Below are 20,768 nucleotides of genomic sequence, written 5' to 3' on the forward strand. Positions count from 1 at the left end.
ACTATTTTGAATATTTGTACCAGCATTAGCTGTTCTAAGATTAAACAGCCACTGACCCCCTTCTTCCCCCCCACCCAAAGAACAAGTAACTGGAGTTAAAAAGAAGGAACACAAACAGTGACACATTGTTGTTACATATTAAGTTCTGTATTTCCATGTATGGAATACAGTAAAAGCAATTAGTCCATTGTAATAAATATAGAAAGCGTTTAAAATTACCCTACCTTGTAAACATTACGGTAAATTAATCCCCCTTCACCAGTGGACAGAATGGCATAATGAATTAGAAAAGCCCTGGGCCAATAAGGGAAATTGCCAATGAAACTAATTATACCTTGAATTATTAGGTAAACAGGTAATTAAATCATCCCTCCCAGATGATAAAGGACAGGCATTATCTCAAATGAAATGTTGTATTCATTTATTTATTGACAATGTGTTTTGCATGATTACAAAATTGCAAGTGTTGTCAAAATCTATAGGACAACTTGTTTCATGTCCATTACCTCACATTTGTAATCGCAAATGGTACTGAGTCACTGACAAAACAGCTACTATTCAATAAAGGGTATTCTTCTTCAAATATTAGGCAGAGAAAGGTTCCTTACATTAAAAATATGTATTCAAACTTTTACAATACCTGGTGTTTCTCAGGTAACAGAATACAGAAAAAGAGGGGAATTGGGCATGCATTTAAATCACCTTTCATTTCAGTGAATGCATATAAAAAGCAACTCAATAATGCAGATGTCCAATTCTGAATGTGGCAGTAGGGGTTGGATGGATAGTCTACCACCAAAGAGGCAAGAATAGAAAATGTACAACTTTAGGAATCCTCTTCCATAGCCACCTCCTCTTGTAGCTTCTGTACCATTTTGTCCTCCAGTTGTTTTGCTTTGCCTTCAGAAACAAAAACAAGAAAATTTTAAAACGTGGATATAACTCCTCACAGCCCAGCTACTATGTGGGCAAAGCCTCCCTGGGCTGTAGGCTGCAAACCCCTGGTCTAATACACGACTCAAGGGCCAGATACTTGTTATACAACTTTATCACCACCTGCACCTATTGAGGAATAGTTTTAATAAAAAGCAGAGCAGTTACTATTTATATGCAATAACTAAAACTAACCTAATTTTTGTATAATGCACTCAGCACTCCATTCATCTACCACAATGGACTCTGTTACACCTTGGTAATATAAACCAGAACTTCACATAGTAGCAGAAAGAAGAGTATCATCTTTAATAAATAGACTGGTTCCTAGATCATGTCCAGAAAAATATTTTTAAATTCTCACAAACACTGTGTTTGAGGCCTAATGGCAATGCTCAGCACCATCATAATATTAAAAAAATCCAAGACTGATTACTAATCCTGCATTCTTTTGCTGGCATTCTTTTGCTAGCAGGGCTGGGAGCACTGAAGCAACAACACAATAAGCCCTTGGGAAAAAGGAATATTACATATTATTATGCCACACTCTTTTGTTAAAAGAAACAGAACTGAGACTGCTGCTTACTCCTTCAGATCTAAAAGAATTCTTTCCCTAATAAAAAAGACCTCAAAAGGGTGGATGAAATAGAGTAAAAAAAGATTAACACTGGCAAAACCGCTGTTCCTGTTTATACACATGTATTAAACTACACGCTGCAAGTGAGCTGCAAGGCAGCAGTCAATGTGCTCTAATGAACAGTGTAACATATAACCATCTCAAACAAGGACATTTAAAGTAACGCTATTTTTTTTAATTTGTCACATGAACATGCAATAAGATTAATTTATCAACAGCTTTTATCAAGCAATATTTGACGAGTTATTTTCATTTTATATATGCATCCCAAATAATCTTGGTTCGGCACTTGCTTAGCTACGCAATTTGCACACAGCTATGTGGACAAAAAGGAACTCATTTGAAAATGTACCCTAAAACACCATTTTTTAAAAAATAGCAGCTCACTAGAACTGCCTTATATAATACAATTTACCAGCATCATTTAAGGCATAGAACTGTTTATAGTAAGGAACTAGGAGCAGTAGAAAAATATTTGCAAGTCTATTTGAAAAAAAAAAAAGCTTTACTTACAAATGGGGAGTACAAATTTCTTATCTGTCCAACTTTCAGCTATAGTTTGGTTTCACTGTCTACTCGTTTAACTACCTCACATTGGGACATACAACTTTAATAACCTATGTACCTGAATCCAAGATTACCCTGAATTTAAGACAATACCCCAATAATTTCATAGATTTCATAGATATTAGGGCTGGAAGGGACCTCGGAAGATCGAGTCCAGCCCCCTGCCCAAAGGGCAGGAAGTCAGCTGGGGTCATAGGATCGAATCACATTTGAATCACGTTCTATACATGGAAAACGTATAAATTTGTTATAATTTCTATGTATAGAATCTAATTATTGGAATCTAATCATCTTAAATTTCTCTCCCCACTGCTACCGTGGAGAAAACAATGGTGGAGGACACACAGTGGGGGATGCAGGGGCTGGCCAAGCAACTTTTCCTCTGCTGCCTTCCCTGCCACCCACTTGTTCCCCCCCCCCAAACACACACACAGCCTAGGGCTCTCTGCAGCCTCACAATTTTTTTTTTGGTGTGGGCATACAACAAAATGATGCAAGGTACCCATCTGGTAGTGAACTAGTGTAAGAGCAGCACAGGGCACAAACATAATGATTACATCCTGGGGAATTATGCACCCATGCAACATTGCACATAAAAGGTATGACCGCACATAACTGCATAATTTTCTATAATTTAACCACAGAGGGCTCTGTGCCTTCACCTCTGTGGGGTTCCCGGCACTCCAACTGGAAACCCCATGATATGGAAGCACAGAGCTGTGCTACTGGACAGCTGGGTGAGTGGGGAGGAGAGCTCCTGCCTGCTGGGGGCAGGGGGATACATGAGGTTTGGGGGTAGGCATGGGGGTGTGTGGGTGGGTGTGGGGTCACACACTATCAGGCTGGCCAGCTCCATGCCTGCACATGGGGTTTCCAGCACTCCAGCAGGAAGCCATATGTGGAGGCAAGCAGGAGCCTGCCCAACCCAAAGGCACACAATTCTGTGCCTCCATGTGCAGCTTCCTGTTGGAGCACTGGAAGTCCCACATGGAGGGCCAGCCCAGCCTGATGGCGCATGGACTGAGCGCCATGCACCACTGGGCTGGGCAGGAAGCCGCACATGGAGGCATGGAGTCATGCACCATTGGGCCAGGCAGGCTCTTGCTTACTTCTATATGCAGCTTCCCGCTGGAGTGCTGGAAGCCCCATATGGAGGCACAGAGCTCGTCCAGCCCAAAGGTGCACAGCTCCCATTCCATGTGCCATCAGACCAGGCTGGCTGACTCCGTGCCTCCACGTAGATCTTTTAGCACTCCAACAGAAACCTGCACATGAAGGCACAGAGCCTACTCAGCCCAATGGTGCACAGCTCCTGCCTGCAGTGCCATAAGCCTCATGTGCTGGCATGGAGCCAGCCCAGTATGGTTCAAAGGCACGCACCAGCAGGCTGGGCCAGCTCCACGCCAGCACACGCAGGCCCTGGGACTCACCCACAGGCAAGCACCGCCAGAGGCTCTGCCTGCCACGGCCATGAGCACCCCAACGGCCTGCTGTCTGCTGCTACCCACACCTCCCCACAAAACCCCTACACCTCCCATCCCCCCCGACAAACCCCTCCATACCCCCCCAGACCCGCCCACACGCTTCACAAACCCGATACTCCCATATCACACACTCCCCAAGAACCCCACACCCACCCCCTACATTCCCCTACCCCCTACATTCCTTCACATCCCCCACAAACCCCACATACCCCAACACCCCCACCTTCACAAATCCCCCCTACACACACACACACACACACTCCACACCTAACCCTAACCATACAAAGTACCTGCACATATTTCTAAAGAAGGTTGTATTTAGTTTAAAAGGAAGTTATTTTGCATAATTTTGAGTTTTTCTGCACATAATTGAGGTGTAAATGATAAATGGCAAGCAGGAAAGTTGGCTGCTGTGGTTTAATGACTGCTTTCTGTATGCAAAAAGCTAAACTGATCTACAGGTTTAAGAAAACTATAGATCTGGGAAAGCAGTTTGATTAGTTTATATATCTTTCTGAATTGGGAAATCACTAGATTCCTAAAGCAATTTCTTTCAATAAAAATATATCTATAAAATGGTGATGGGATCCAGAACTTTTGAATGCAGAACCTCCCAGCAGCTGTTTTCCCAGTCAGGAACATGAAGATTAAGTATGAAGGGGCCATAAACACTCCTGCCTCTGTCTGTCTCTGCGAGGATCATTAAGTAATGAATATTGCTCACAGAATTATACATAAACCACTCTGCCAGCAGACGGATAAAACCAGTTCTTACCTGCATGAGGAGCACGGAGAAGGTGGATGTTTTGCTTGACTTCCTTGATATCTTGCACTTTCTGCAGCTCTTTGCTCTTTTTCAACCTATGGAAAAATGAGTTAGTTGTTTATTAGATTATCTGCTAAATGAAAAGTATGTTTTTATAATAATTTGTATACATGGCATGTTTTGAATCTTAGCAAAACTTTATATTTCATCTTTTAGGATTTTATGGGAAACAATAAATGAGAGAGAGAGAAAAATCAACAGAATGACAAGGTTTCTACCCTCTGCCAAAGTTTCAGAATACAGCTTCTACTGTAGGTCAGTGTGGATGGTCAACATTATGCAGACTTGTTTGTTCCATTTCAAACTAACGTGTTACAAAAGACCTTGTTCTACATTTGTGTGTAGGAAGCAAATACCTATTTACATTTTTTAAGCATCATTTCTTTCGAGTAAGGGAATTTTTTTCACTGAACACCTGTTCAGTATAACATGGCCTGGATCTCTCAGTACTACTGCAACAAATCTTCATCCTACTCACCTGTTCATGATAAATTTAGCTTGACGTTTTTGTTTGATCTCTTCCACTCTCTTCATTACATCAACTACAACAAAGCAAAAACATTTCTAAACATATTTTACCTGCATATGGTTTGATAATTCATTATTAAAACCTTGAAATAATTTGAACCAAACTCTATTTAAAGAGAGTTTTTATGGTAATGTGTTAGATGCAGCCCCAAGAATGGAAACAATATCTAATACTGTTTGTGCACAAGGAAAAGAATTGTGTCTTCTACAGGACATGGACATAATTAAAAGCCAGTTTGATTCTCCTTATTATTCTCCAACTACCTTTTAAAATAAGTTTAAATGGAACTCCTTACCCATAGTTCCACCACTCCCACTCAAAAATTTGGTCATGTAAAAAAAAATCATGACATGAAAATCCTTGATATAAAGGAATATTAGCAATTGGAGGCATTGAACAATTTTTTTTAACAAAATTTGTTTCTATTCCTTCTATTTTATGAACAAGAATGTTTGCTTATGCTTACTGAGATTTATAAAGGACTGATTTAGACTCACATTGATTCACAGTGCTATAACTACAGCAAACATGCTGTCATATCAACCTACTACTTTTTATTGTAAACATGCAAAGACAACTAAAGCATCATGTTGAGATATTTATATATGTAACAAGTTAAATTAAAAGAACAGTAATAACTCCTTTTCTGAAAGCAGAAAATCAAATATCCCTTGATACTGGGAGTGGAAATTGCTTGGCGAAAAAAAATTTGCTACTTATTCAAAAACCAAGCGTTATTTAGTAGTACAGAGGCACAATTTTAAAAAACCTTTAATTTGGAGGCTGAAGGTTCCTATTGCTTGCCAAAAACTAATTATAAGCATGCGATCAAGGTTTCAAGAAACCTGCCGAAAACTATTAATGGAAAGAACTCTTTTGTACCTGCCTTACAGAAAAAGTTGGTATTTCTAAAATGACTTACCAGTCTTGCTCCACAGCTCTCTCTGGTATTTGACTGGTTCGTTTCTACGTTTTTCAAACTCAAATGAATTATCCTGAATTAAAGGAGATAAGTTTACACAGCTTGTATTTAGAAGCATTAGATGGATGATACACAGGCCTCCTCGACACATTGCAAGTACTGCACAATTAGCTCATGACCTGCCACATGTGAAAAGTAAAGAGTTCCAATCAGCTATAAAGTAAGACCTCAAAAATATGTACTTTGTATTTTATGTACTACAACTTTATAGCTGGTTGTTATCAAGCTTTAATTTGCATGTGTAGCAGGGTCTCCCCTGTGGCTGTAAACCCCAACAGCTGACAGGGTTCCCAGCCACAGGGGTGCACCATGCACAGCATGAAACAACACCCAAGACCTGAGGATCTCAGCTGTTGTGATCTCAAAGGCTTGGGAGTGCATAAAAAAAACCCAGGGCCACATGCACAGCTGGGACTAAGAGTCCCTGCACCTGAATGAAGAGTTTCTCCTAGAGGAGGGAAACAAACATGTTCTCCTCCAAGAGAAGCCACAGCAGAGTCCTGCAGCTCTCAGGGTGCTTTGCTCCTGCACCACCTCCTTCCTCCCAACCACCACCACAAGACTGTGCTATTTGGGCTGGACTCTACTGCTCCTGTTGAGCAGAAAACAGAGTATGCCCCCTTCACAATCCCCCATATTGTCTTCAGGCAGACATAAACTGACCCTGAGCAGTCTGGGTCAGCTAATCAGGGCTGCTCTGTGCGCTGATGCCACTAGTCCCCAAGCAGATTGAGGCAGCTTGCAAAGCATGCTTACCTGTGTGCGCAGCAGCTCCCTGACTGCTGTGTCAGCACTGTCAACTCTTGGCTCTTCAGGGGCTCGGTATTCAAATGTATGTGCAGGGGTAAAGGGCTACAAGACACTTTTGGCTGGGCAGTGGGGAATAGTGGAAGGATCGGAAATATGGAGAGAGGGGAGATAGACAATTGTAGATGGATTGACTCCTGGAGGGACATTTCTTCCCAACTCAACTGAGTAGTAGTTGCTTTATACCCTGAACAGAAAAGCCCAAAGGCTGCCTGAGCCTAATGCCTATTGGGCATGTAATTTGGGGGCACCAACTCCTAGAGCTGATGGCCCAAGACAAGTCTGTTCAGGTTTTCCTTCTACCAGAAAAACAAACCCAGGAGAATTCTTCCAGACTATCTGAATGTATCTATGCAAATAGACTGTATCCACCAAGGTAGTGCACGGATGCTTACCCCCATAGTGGACTGTCTAAAGACATGTAGAGAACCACTACCAAAGTACTTCCTGGGCTTTTATCCTCTTACTTTCCATTCCTGTATGAGAAGACAAATGCCCTAACACCACTTGTGTGTGTTCTTACACAAGCAACCATCATTCACAATCTTTGCTAAGAAAACCTTCCCAAGAATCAGTTTTGAAAAATGGAGGCTGAAGAAACAGTGTTTTTATTCTGTGTGCTGAAACTGCAATGCTAAGCCAGTAAAGATAACAGCAATCCTTTAAACTCCACTGTATCTTGACATCTTCATTTGATTAAGTACCTCAGCAGCAGGAAAAAAGAATGCAGTGCTAAAGGCCAAGCCATTGTGTCCTGGCGCTCGCTCTCTCGTTCAGTATTAAACAATCTAGGAGACTAGCACAGTCCACACACACACACACACACACACACACACACACACACACACACACACACACACACACACACGAGAAACAAAGGAAGCCTATAGGCACACACAGAAGTCATAAGTTTTGCCTGATTTGGCCCCTGAAAGTGCTCTACAGCTGTGACCAAATAGAAGTGTATGGCTGCAGAGTCCTTCAAAGAGACCTGATCCTGCAAAAATCTGAACCCTCACTGCGTAAGGTTCAGGTGAAAATGCTCTAAAATAGAGCGCCCTCAGTAACTTTTGTCTGCACTGCCTCCCAGCCCCAGCACTATTTTCACAAGGGGAGGAAGGTAAGAGCAGAGGGCATTTGGTCTGGGATTTCTTCAGCCAGTGCTGGAGGATGAGGCAGGTGGATTGGAAAGGGGGGGGGGGGGGGGGGGGGGGGGGGGAAGGGGAAGAGGAGGAAGCTCCAATCCACCTACCCCACCCTGCAGCACCAGCTGGGAAACTCCCAGAACAAGCTCCCTCCACTCCCTTTCTTTCTTTGATGTGGTGAGATAAGTGTTTTTGAGTGTAGTTAGTTGTACCTATAAACAGATCACAGTAATAAATTAATGTTTCTCTGTGCCAGTGCCACAACTTGTTACTTAGACAGTAAAAGAAACATACTATTCTCAACCTATAATGCCTTTCAGCCAATGATAGGAAAGTATGCTACACAAAAATTAAGGCTCACAACATCCTTGTAACTGAAAAATAACCCTTGTAATCAATCAATCTGTGAAACAGGAGAATGAAAGAAATGCCAAGATTAATTTAGGGCTGAGCACAACACTTTTCAGAGTAGCCTTGAATGGCACTGATTAGAAAAGAAGTACATCAACAACTTAGCTGTCAGTTCACTGATCAAACTGGTCAAAATCAAAACTGAAAGTTTCTTTGGTTTTCCATTATTACAAAAATCTACAGGTGCTCAAAACCTTTCTGGACAAAACATTTTATTTTGTCTGAGTATAAAACTAAAATTGCATTAGAAATATTTAAAGAGGAAAAAATTGCAGCTTTGATGTAAAAAGCTGTCTACGCAACAGGAATTCACAAAAGGTTTATGTCAATGTATTTTGGTGGGGAAAATAATTTTGTAAAATTTTGGAAGGGGGGGGGGGAAAGGAAGAGGAGAGAACCAGGGGGTTGCTTGGTGGCATACTGGTATAAGCCATTTAATGATGTCAGTCATCTCCAACCTGTGAAAGAGGTTCTGACCTAAGATCTCAGACTAGCTGGTTAACCTCCCATCAGAAAAGGAATATAGCACAAAAAAACCCACATCTTTGTACAGCAGCAAGAAATCCCTAGAGCACCCACTCATGTGTTAGAAGAAAAGAGTTAAACTCTGCCCATATGCACTAAGTGCCTGCCAAAGGTGCTCAGCCCCCGCAAGAGGGCTCCTTAGGGGATATAGCTCAAAATTGGGCAATGCTGGTAAGCATTCAGCAGTTCTGGATTTCAGTATTTTGACAGCTAACAGCAGCAGTCATTTGCTATAAGTATTTTGGCTGCCTGAAACAAAGGGTAACTTGGAACTGAAAAATAACAGCATCTCACTGTCAATACTGAAAGCAGCTATATACCTAGTAGACAATGTTCAATGCAGTACATTGCACTGCAGCTTGTTATGTAAAACTACAGAAGTACAGCTCTTCACACATTCCATTTGGGTTTGTTTTCCATGTTAATAGGAAACCTGAAGATCTAAGTATTACTCTCATCTTGCTGTTTTTAAAAGATACAAACAATCACCTGTATCTTTTCCCTGTACTTGATAGTTTTCACTTTGTCCAAAACTCTTTAGTTTGCTTCTTTGTTTTCTTTACACCTAGAGTTTTGGCTCCTAAAATAGAATATGATCAAGCATAAAATGGTAATTGGGACCTTAGACAAGATGAAAATAGATTAAATCTATAGATTTAAATAGATTAAAGTGAGAGCCAATTTTTTTGGATTTATGCCACAAATTAACCCTGCACCCTACCCGTGTGCCACCATGATGGTCTTCCTCTGCTTTCTGCTCCCTACTCTGTGTTCCCTGCCTGATGTCCTGCTCTGCTCACTTCTTCCTGCCCTCCCGCCCCATCCCCTCCCTGATCTGCTGCATGCCACACAGAAGCTGCCTGTGCCATTTGTGGCACTTGTGTTACAGGTGGCCACCTGCAGACTAAACTAAGATCTTCAGACCATTCTTTCTATACCAAAAAAAAATCAAATAACCTGTAAATCAGGCAAGTACCGCATACAGCCACTTCAATGATCACAGGAAGTACTACTCAAGTCAGCTTCCATCTGGTTTTGAACAGGAATTCAGGTCACCTGTGTCAACTCTGCTACACAAATGGCCACAACAAATCTAACAGGGTACTAAATTTTCTAAGATGTAATGGATATCTGCAACTGAGATGCACAACAGGTGGATAAAGGTCCAGATTGCTGACTCATGCCAGCAGATGTATTAGCTTCAAACAGGATGAGATGTTGGAACATCTGAGCACAAGACACTGGGAGCTACAACGATGGTGATCATGCAGGGGGGCCTTGCAAATACCATGATCTGGAAAGTTCAAGCAAAGGCTTACTTTGCTGTTTTAATAACAAGTCACATTTCAGAAAAAGGGGTAAATAACTTGACTATATTCAGTGTGTTTAACTCAGTTGCTCTCAAACTTTTTGGGACTCAAGGTACCCCTCCATAGCTTTTGTGAACTGAATGGCACTCAATTGCCAAAAAACTAGTTTACAGAGCTTATTTCCTTGCAGAGGAGCCTGGCAGTGGGGATGGGGGATCATCCAGGCAGGGACAAGCCTGAGCCTACTCTTATCTGCTTAGTTTATCTGCTTATCTCTTTACATGAAGCTCAATTCCTCACATCTCACAGCACCCTTCAAAAGACTTGGTGGCACCATTGGTGAGAATAACTGGTTTAACTGTTCAAAATAGAGAACAGAGCCCATTTCTAGAACATAATATGCATAATTACAGAAGTCTACTCAGAGAGGATCTCCCATAAGCTATATTATGAAAAAATTTATACTAACTAGAAAAAAATTCCTGCGTTTCCATATGGTCTCTGATATATGAAAAGATATAATACTCATTATAAGGAGGACACATTTGGATCTATTAAAAAGCTTACAATACCCCACATCTGTGAGATCTTTTTTTCTAAAGGTAATGCCAAAGAGCAAGTTACTCTGGCTGAATCTGAAACCAAAGGAAAAAAAACATGTAAAATGCTAATTAATGACTAGGCCCGACAGCCACAGTAAAATCATGCTCTTGGGAGCTGGCCCAATAATATCCAGGAAATTTCCAAAGACAGTATTAGAATATTAACAGTGTCCAAAAAATTTTTGTATTATTTTTCTGTTAATAAAAGCCAATTAAAAATACAATCCTTGAACTAGCTCAGGACTGCCCTAACTACATAATATATTTAATCTGTTTTTCTCACTCCTAATTCTTTAAGCGTATAATTCTTTTTAGTGTACTTCATGCTTAGGTTTTGAAATGGTCCATGCGGTGGGAAGACTTTCCTCATAAATCCTCTTCCCATATGGAAAGGTCAAAGCATCTTATAGATACAGAGTAAATCCACAACATTTATAGTAAAGTCGGTCAATACTGCTTTCATTTCTGGAAAATTAGTTTGTGATACTAAACGTTAACAACAAACTGGTATGCTTGGTTCGTTTGATTAATCTACGTCCATGAACAACCACTCAAAAGTTACCAATTACAGCAGTAACCAAGAATACAGTAATGGGTAACTCTGTGATTTGTGAACCTGATTTAACCAGCTAGTTAAATCATCATTTACATTCCCAAGATGCAGATGCAGTTTAATTATTAAGTTTTCACTCTTTATGTCAGTAGTTCTCAACTTTTTCAGGGTCAAGGCACTCCACCACCACTTTTTTGAATGAGGCATTACCCCTGGCTGAGAACCACTGTTGGTGCTGCCAGAAAGGGCTATGAAACCATGATGAAACTGCCCCATGCTGCAAAGCCAGTCCAGGAAGGGCTGTGCTACTTGCATGCTCCTTCCATTTTATGGTTCTCGTCAGCCTAAGGTAGGCAGAAGCTGCCATATGCTGTGCAGCTTTCTGGTCCAGCACACCCCCAACACTCCTCTCAGAAACAAAAGTGGACAGGTGGACTGCCTTGCTTTAGTCTGATTAGAGAGCCCTAATGCAGGTGAGCGTGTGGGGCAGTTTTACCTACTGAGTCTATTCTGAGGTTCCTTCTGGGCAATGGAAAAATATCTTTTTCATAGGCCCAGTGACTTTAGGCGTTTTTCCCCTGCTTGGAAACAGTCACTCTGAAAAGGAAGAAACCCAGGGGAAAAAAAAAACCTGTCAAGTGGATCCCCTTTTGCTTTCCTGCTGAACATGTAATTTAGAGGATTTATAAACAGAAGACCCAGTGCAAATTCAAGGATCCACTAGATAAACTGAGGGCCAAACATCTCCAAATTGAAGTTAATGCACATGCCAAAGATACCAGTGATTCGAGATAACGTGCATAATCTTGGCTTTTTTATTATTGTAGTAATGCAGTCAGTGAAATAAGACATATCTTAACACATATACTGCACAAAGAGCTTAAATAGTTTATGACTGTGAAGTAAAATTTGTGAGGGTGAAGGACAGCTATCTTTACAGCATCAAAGAAAAACCTGCCTCATTTGTGCCCTATTAGCGAGGGAAACAGAAAGCCCAAACTATGTTTTCAAAGTACTGGTTTGGTTCTCCCTGCCTTTGGGGTCAGGGAAGCACTTACACATGGTGAGCTGGTTGATCAAAATACCTGGAGCACGGCACACGCCTGACATTTCATGCTACTTTAATCTCTAATCGGAATTTAAAAACACTGACTAGCTTTTGTAATTTACAGTGTAGTGTGAATTACTTAATAGTACAGCACATACTTACCACTGTTAATTCTTTGCCAGCTGCTTTCCGAAAGGCTTTGGTCCATCTGACCTTCCTGGGATTTCGCTTCTTTTTAAAGTTTTTGTGGCATTTTGATTTGCAGAATCTAAAAACCTACAAGTAGATAAAACAAAAACAATCTGAACTCAAAGGTTGTTGCTTTCTACATAATTCAAAATAAATCTGATGTTATATCTTAATTACATTACTAGAGTGGTACCATTCATGACAAATTAAAATATTACTATGTCCATTATATTACCCTTATGAGAAGAACCAAATTAATAACAGGCTAAAATTATGAAGTACAGCACATAGAACTAACTTCCCTGGAAATTACACCCCAATAAATAGCCAAAGCTGTTTAGTCCAAAGCCAAACATGAAAGACTTCCTAAAAGCTTAATGCAGTCTTCATGCTCATTCAGTCTGGATTTCCTGGTAAGTCTGCTAATGAGGCTACCCATCAAGTATGTGAAACATAAGATTAAGGTTTTCCCAGATGTGGACAGTTAGTAAATAAACTGGGTTAAAACCACCAACTCATTTCTTGTATACATATCCCTTCCTACAGCATAATAATACAGTTCCTATGAACCTAACAAGGTACCTAAACAGACAGCAGGGAAGAGTAACCCCTTGTAAGAGCTCTCCTAAGCCATGTGCACCAACCTGCGTTCATTATAAATCACAAAATAAAATCAAAATTCAAGTCACAGAGATTGTCAGACCAGCCTCTTCTGTAAAAAGTGGCCTGGAAAGGTTTGTATACTTACTTTTTGTTTAGAGATGAGAAAACAACAAAAATCTGATTCATGATTTTAGAAACTGGCCTTTATCAAAATGGTTAATTCTAAAATTGTATTTTACATCCCACTTTGCACAGACTTATACAAGTCAAGGAAAACTGCTTTGCTAATTTCATTTCATTTTAAATGCAGCAATTAAGCATATACAATTACTCATCCTCATAACTTTGAAAAACAAATTTTATTTTTGACTTCTCAGTATAATCTACCAAATACTAGGGCATGGTTCACTAGGCTGTCTCTGCACTACAGACTTTTGCTGGTACACCTATTTCAAGTATGTGGCATGATCTCTGACCAACTTAGTTGTACTGGTTGAAGTCCATGGTGAAGAGACAATTACATGGTGTAAGCTTCCCTTACCACTTAACAGAAAAAAAGAATATTTATGGGCTAAGCTATGCATATGTAGAGTCATAAATAGACTATTTAATAAGGAATCTAATTTCAGAGTCATGAATACAATGCACATAGCTTCACTGGAAGTTTGCATAAAAATACTAAATCAATATAATAGGCTGGTTGTTCCCTGCACAACTCACACACACACATATTTCTGTGAGTGATTATGCAATAATTTTGTTACACGATAATTAATAGGCTACCCACCAGTGTACCAAACATAATGGAAAATAAGGTTAATATCTAGATATGTGAATTAGTATAGTCATACTGTATATCATCATTATATAAAATAGAATAATATATACTATAGGTAAGTATCTTCTGAAATGAATTTAATATTGCAGAAAAGTTTCAAAAGATTATTTGTGTTTTTATTTTACAAAAAGATATTTTAGGTTTTTGTTTTGTTTGTTTTTTTTACAATATCCTCAGTTTCAATAAGGCAGGAGTGTTCACAAATATATACAATCAATTCTAAACAAGCAGCTGGTTGGAAAACTGGGATAGACAGAATTAAGTGAATTATCTATCCCCTGCAGCAATATTTACAAAACCAAAACTGTTCTGCAAACAGTTTTCTGTATCTGGATGTAGTGCTTTTCCAACAGGGTAAAATTATATCTGAACAGCACAAAAATCTCCAAGTTCTACTGTATATAGACACAGGGTATAAACAGACATAACAAGGGTTGCATTATCAAAAATACTAGTACATATTGTTATACTGCAACTGTTCTGCCTCTAGGGCTGAATCCAAGATTCAGTCATTTAAAATCAGTGTCCTAATCAATGGGAATTAAAGGAACTCTCTCCAGTATCTCCTACTACTGTAAACTTGAATTTAAATACATCACAAGAATGCTAAAGGTGTTAGTGTTAGTGTTTCAGTGTTAGTCTGAAATCAGACAGAGGGGGTAGGGCAGGGTGGCACCTTAGATACAAAGTAGGCAGATGCCTACTGCATCTTAGAGATGAAGTAGGTGGATGCCTACAAAAACTCATGCCTCTCTGAACCAGTTAGACTCCAGGGGCGTTACACATGCTCCCCGAAGCATTAATTAGCAAAATGCACTAATTAAAAGCACCTGATCATCACATCTATCTGGGTCTCCACACTGAAAAAATGACAGCAGGGCACTCTGAACTAACACTAACTTGGTTTGATGTGCTTTAGTTCATTTTTCAGCAGGGGGACGCCTATACACCTGACACTAGAGTCTGCCAGAGCGCGGCAGACTTGGCTGATTTGAGTCTGTCTGACACGCTGGATTTCCAGGCTCCCTGCACGTGTACAGGAGCCCCAGGGTGGCCTTCCTTACCTTCGGCCAAAGAATGCTGGAGTCAAGGGGGTCCTGCTGCCGGTTCAAGGACATCAGCAAGAGCCCACACCTTCAGGACACCAACAAATATGCTGACTTCATGTTTTCCAAACTAGTTTGTTGTTTTTTTAATCAAGCCAGCCAGCCTGCTCTCCTGATGCAGACAGGTGGTGATGTAGCACCCTTACTTTTGGCTTAAACGCTCTGTCTCTGACTGTAGTCATACACTGTTGCCCACTACCTCCACCCCCGCAAAACATTTGCAATTCATGTTCACAACCTGGGATTATTTTCTCTCTAAATGTCTCTCTCTCCCGGGCTCTGCAGCTCACAAAATGCTCCCGAGCGCAGCTACAGTCAACTTCCATCCCTGTGATCATGCCAGTCCAGTGTCAATTTTTAGGAGCTTTTCAAAGACCCAAATGGGAGTCAGATGCACCTGACAGGGCCACATGGGGCCTCCCCACACACTCACGTACCCGCACAACGAGATCAATGCCCCAGAGGTCCAGGGCAGTATCGTCAGCTGCTCTGACTAAGGTGCAGGGGGACGGGGCGGGAGAGGGACGGAAGAAAACGGGCGTTTGAAAATCGTCTGCTCTTTGGCAGCGGAGACATCCGCGGGCGCACACCAGGCCTGGCAGACCGCCGCCGCCGGCGGCTCAGAGGGAAGGAAGGGCGAGAAAACCCGGCCGGGGCGGCGGCTCTGGCGCTGGCAGACGACAGCGGCCTCGGGGCCACGAGCACAAGAGCACGGGCCGCCCGGACCTGCCTTGTGCGCCGCGCAGCCGCTCCGGCCTGACACGCGGCGGCTCCCGCTGTGCGCCACGGGCCGCAGAAACGGCAGCAGCCGCCCAACAAGACCGCGCCCCCGCCCCCCGTTCCCCGGCCGGGCGACGCGGGGCACCTTGCAGTCGTTGCGCACGAACATGACGCCGTGTCCCGGGTAGACCGGCCCCGAGCAGAAGTAGCAGCGCTCCACGCGCATCACGCCAGCCTCGTCGCCCGCCGGAAGTGACGGACCCGGCCGGAAGCGGCGCTCGGGTCCCCGCACACAGAGCGTCTCTCGCCAGCGCCCCCTGCTGCCCCTGGGCGGCTCCTCCCAGGCTCCGCCCCCCACTGCTTTCAGAGTGGGAGCGGCGAGAGGCCGCGGAGGGAGCTTGTGTTTGGGGCTCCCCTGCTGGTGCTGAAGGATGGGTGACCTGGAGCCTTCCCACCTCGGGGAGGGGCTTCGAGACACCTGCCTCGCTTTCCACGGGGCCTGGAAAAATCCCAGACAGCTCTTTCCACTCTCTTTCCTCCTCCCATTCTGACAACAGCAGCAGGCTGGGAGCTCTGGGACACGGAAGAGCTCCATTTCCTAACATATTTACCTGGTCTCTCACTCTATGCAGTACTGAATTCTCACAGATTCATGCTGGGAAATAAAATACCTCCCTCAGGTCCTTAAGCACCTTTCCTGTGTACACCCCCCTTGCCGTGTGCTGCAGCAGGGACTCGTTTCAGCATGGAGGGGAACAAACCCATCTTGCACCTATACCAACCAAAATTAAATATTCTGTCACCTAGGTTATTACTGGTTCAGGAGGGAGTTATTTGGCATCCTGCAGTCTCTCATGCTGAAACAGAAAATCCTGGTTGCAGCTATGCATAACAGAAGAGTTTCATATCCAGGCAAACGTGACTGTTACAGGAGGGTAGAATCAGAAGTACGTGCTAGCAACAACCGTCGCTAGAGCTTGGGGCCGAAGAGCGCCAAGGGCACTTGCCGTCTGCTGCCATCTTTAAAAATGTTCCGGATCTACTGCATCCAGTAGATCTGGAAATTCAGTCCACGATAGCAAAAGACTTTCGTGTGATAGCACACCCCTTGCAGTGTTTACACACTGTTCGTACAGAGTGCAAAGAGTGACACCCACACCAATCACTAACATTTCTGATTTTGTACCTACAGGCTAATGTTTGAAACATTAGGAACCAAGACACAAAGATTTTCTTCTCTTCACAGTAGCGTTTTGACTAGGTGCAAAATTTCAGCTCTCAAAAGCTGTTTCTGTACCAGCGAGAGGGCTCCATCTGGTGAAAGTCCAGAGTAATTTCTAAGGCTAGAGGCAGACATTAAAAAAACTTGAGCCTGAATTGATTTGATCTTTGCAAGTTAGTCTAACCTGGGTAGATTGAACTGTTTTGCAATTGAACCAACTTTCACTTGATTCCAGAAACGCGTGTACATGCCTGCCATGGCTCAGGCTAGAAACAGGGGTGGGGGGCGGAGTGCTAGAGCAAGCCCTCCCTTCCCTTCCATAGCGCCTGGAGGAAAGCTGGGCTTGTGGGGGGAGTCGGGGAGTCGCTGCTAAGTTTGATTGCAGTGGGGTTTAAACCCCCACCGTGGCCTGCAGGGACCCCAGCCAGGCTTGTCCCTGGGAGGAGGGAAGCAGCCCTTGCCAGACTTGTCTCTGGCTGCCAAAAGAGGGAATAAACTCCTCAGTCTCCCCTCTCAGGCACTGGGACTCTAGCCAGGCTCTGCCCAACTTTCCCCACTCCTCCCTGTTCATGGCGGGGAGGCCTGGCCAGCATGGCCCTGCCATCTGCCTGGGGCTGGAGCTGTAGGGCTGAGACAAGCCAGCCCACAGGCGCAGCTGAGGGCGGACACACAGGGGCCGGCCAAGGTTGGGCCATGGCAGCCAGGCCCTTGGCTTGGGCTGAGGCTGCCCAGGCCAACTTGGAGGTCCAGCAAGCCCGGAGCCCAGCAGCCACCCGCCATGGGGGCTTACAGCCCCTGCTTGTGACCCTGTCCTTTGCAGCACCTGCTGGCTGCAACTGCACTGCAGGTTGTGCGCTGGCCAGGGCCAAAAGGGCTCTTCTGTCTCCCCCACCCCCAGCTGCTGCTGCGGCCACCATGCAGCTCTCAGTGGGCAGGTAGAAGCTTTATCCCTGCAGCTTCTGCCCAGCGCATGGAGCTCTGGCTGCTTTCCACCTGCCCCTCCCCACCCCCTGCAGGGAATGCTCATTGCACCAGGTGGGCAGAAAGCAGCCGGAGCTGAAGCCAGAGCTCTGTGTACTTGGCAGAAGCCATCAGGCTAAAGCTTCCACCCACCCAAAGCTGCGTTGCATGGTGAGGCAGGAGCCACAGCTGGAGGTGAGGAGAGCAGAACAGCCCTGCCAGGCCCAGCCAGTGCACAGCTTACCCTCACCTTCAGCATCTAATCCCCGTCTCACTCTTCCCCCTGCTGCTCCACTCCAGGAGATGAGGGTTGGGGGGTAGTTTTAGCCCAGCGGCTTCTGCTCAGAACAGGGCTAAACCTCAGAGTGGCGCAGCAGGGGTAGGAGTGGGAGGGGGAATAGCCCTGTACATCTGCCCTCAGCACTGCCTGTGGGCTTGGCCCAGCTCATCCCCCAGTCCCAACCCTAGGCAGATGATAGGAACATGCTGACCAACTCTGGCCAGGCCCCCCTACTGTGTGAGCAGAGAGCAGGAGGGAAAGCCGAGCAGACCCCGCCTGGGATCCTGATGCCCCCGCTCCTACCACTGGAGTGGGGAGGGGAGTGAATGCCTGATGGGCTACTACACCCCAGCCAGGCAGACCTCAGCTGCCGTCCCCCAGTGGGAGAGGGGAAATAAACCCCTTCCCTGCTCCCTTAGCCTCTGGGGGCCACGCTGGCTAGTGCCTACCCCCATCCCCAGCTAGAGAGCAGAGGGGTGGGGCCAGCCCTGCTCTGCTTGAGCAGAGAGCACAGTCCAGCTCAGGGTTGCAGAGCATGCTGGTATGCTGGGGGACTCTGATTTAAGTTGAACCAGGAAGATGTCTGGAACAAAAGTTCCATAAACCAGTTTGGCCCAAATCAGTTAAAGCTGATACTACATTTAACAACGTTTTCTTCAATCAGTTTTGGCCGTTTTGAAACTGGTTTATGTGCACTGAACTTAAGTTTTGTTACAGGTTTAAACTAGTTTCTGATCACTTAAAATGGTTTATGTGTAACTTCTGTCCCTAGCCTGAATGAGAAAAGTCATAGTTAACAGTGAAAGTGTTAACTTTCCCTAACTTGGCAAATCCTAGCATCTCTACCCCAAACATTTCCCAGAGTCCTTCCCTGAACACAGAGAACCCTATGAGTCACAACCCTAACTCTGGGTCATGGCTCCATACCAACTCCACCCCTAACTCAAGCTCTACAAGCTTATGAGTTACAAGGCCAACCCCTAGCCACAAGCCTAACACGAACCCAAGTGCCCTACCAAACTTACAAGCCACAGCCCTAATCCTGGCCTGGAATGCCCTGTCTGGCCCGCTCTAACCCTAGTTCTCTGAGCCCCAACAGCTGGACAGCCATTCTCTCCTGCCTGCCTTCACCAGAAGGAATTCTTCTGTTGAAAGCTGAGAGCTGCTCAGATTTACACAAACTAGATTAGCCATCTAAGCATCATCATTTTCTTGTCACCTATCATTTAACTGAAACACAGAAATCTTCCCTTAAATAGAAACAGGAAATGTGGGGGCTTTGGTGGCTAACTTGTGTTCAGAAGCCTCTTACTTGGTGACACAGAGTCCTGCATGGGAGGATTTTCCAGGGCCCCCAGCCTTGTCCGGTCCCTCCAGCTGCCCCTGGAAGCCAGCCTAGGCATGGCTTCTTGAGTAGGTGGGGAGACCTGACTTCTTCCAATACTTTCCTTCAGTCCCTGACCCATCCTAGTTGTCTGTGACTCTTCCTCAGGGAGCTACCTTCCAGTTCAGCTCCTGAGAGAGAGCTGCTCAAAGGGCTAGAGAAGCAGACCACAAGCTCTATGCAGCGAAGTGCTGGCAGCAGCTTTTCTTCTATAAAGGCATTTAGTGGAGACAAAGGCAACAGCAAAAAGACTCTGCCTCTTCAGTCCAGCCTGCACAGTCCTAAGCACTCCAAAGCTAGCTCACCTGTCCTCTCTCCACTCTGCACAGCTCCAAAGTACTCCAAAGTGCACCCATTGTTCCCTTCCTTCAGCCTCTCTTCAGATCCTCCAGTTCCCAGGCCAACTACCCATTTTCAGGCTGCTCTGTCCATTGCATTGCTTATCTTCCTCTCTGCCCTGGAAGTGTCCTAGGTATTACCTCCAATCCCACCTTCTTGAAGCATCAACCGAACTATTCCATTTCTCTGTTGTCAGAGGTCCACTTTGTCATCCTGCACTCAGGTCTATCACCTAGCAAGAACCCTGTTAACCCTTCTTTCCCAATACATAAACTAGTCAGGGAAACCAAGGCATGCAACATTACCACCACATGAACACATTTAAAATAGAAATATCACAAAAAACCCTGTAGTCTGTCACACTGGCTTCTTACTATGTTGCAAAATTTGTTTTTAAATGTGAAAGGTGTTGAGAGACACAGAAAATGCACAAGATTCAGTATAATGGCAAGCCAGGGAGTATAAATACTGACAACAGTCAGGGACTAAGAGTCGTTATTGCTGAGTCACATTTTTTAACTTACTAGTAACTGAATATGTAAATCAGAGAAGGCAAACCTCTGTTCCTTGGATTTCCCAACTGCAAGCCCTCTAGTTGAATTTTATTGTATTGGCTTCAGAGGGATATTTCTGCTTCAAAACAGATAGCTTGGTTGACATTTATATAAACATATACTGTAACAGCCCTTCTGGGCAGTCAATCTGTTGTAAGTGGACCTAAATGCAGGACACCATATGCTCCTAAACTAACTGGTTCTGGGCAGTCTA

At 44.1% G+C, this 20,768-nt stretch overlaps 1 protein-coding gene across 1 annotated transcript; it reads right to left on the reverse strand.

The window, feature by feature from the left end:
• Positions 1-404: 404 nt before the first annotated feature.
• On the reverse strand, positions 405-16,075 carry RSL24D1 (ribosomal L24 domain containing 1). The gene is made up of 6 exons (XM_006276875.3): positions 15,961-16,075; positions 12,522-12,635; positions 5,899-5,971; positions 4,926-4,989; positions 4,397-4,482; positions 405-900 (listed from the first exon to the last, which is right to left on the reverse strand). Exons 1-6 carry the CDS (start codon positions 16,039-16,041, stop codon positions 827-829), a joined length of 492 nt encoding a protein of 163 aa, XP_006276937.1. The 5' UTR covers positions 16,042-16,075; the 3' UTR covers positions 405-826.
• Between the last annotated feature and the right edge of the window lie 4,693 nt (positions 16,076-20,768).

This window comes from Alligator mississippiensis, chromosome 11 (genome assembly GCF_030867095.1).
Source record: "Alligator mississippiensis isolate rAllMis1 chromosome 11, rAllMis1, whole genome shotgun sequence".
NCBI classification, from domain to species: Eukaryota; Metazoa; Chordata; order Crocodylia; family Alligatoridae; genus Alligator; species Alligator mississippiensis.

Bases quoted from the DNA above. Each gene is read 5' to 3' on its own strand.
- RSL24D1 (XM_006276875.3), bottom strand. From the start codon at position 16,041: ATGCGCGTGGAGCGCTGCTACTTCTGCTCGGGGCCGGTCTACCCGGGA. The intron at 4,990-5,898 runs GTAAGTCATTTT...GCTTTGTTGTAG, and splicing joins AGAGCTGTGGAGCAAGACTG to TTGATGTAATGAAGAGAGTG. The intron at 901-4,396 runs GTAAGAACTGGT...TTGTTTCTGAAG, and splicing joins TCTCCGTGCTCCTCATGCAG to GCAAAGCAAAACAACTGGAG.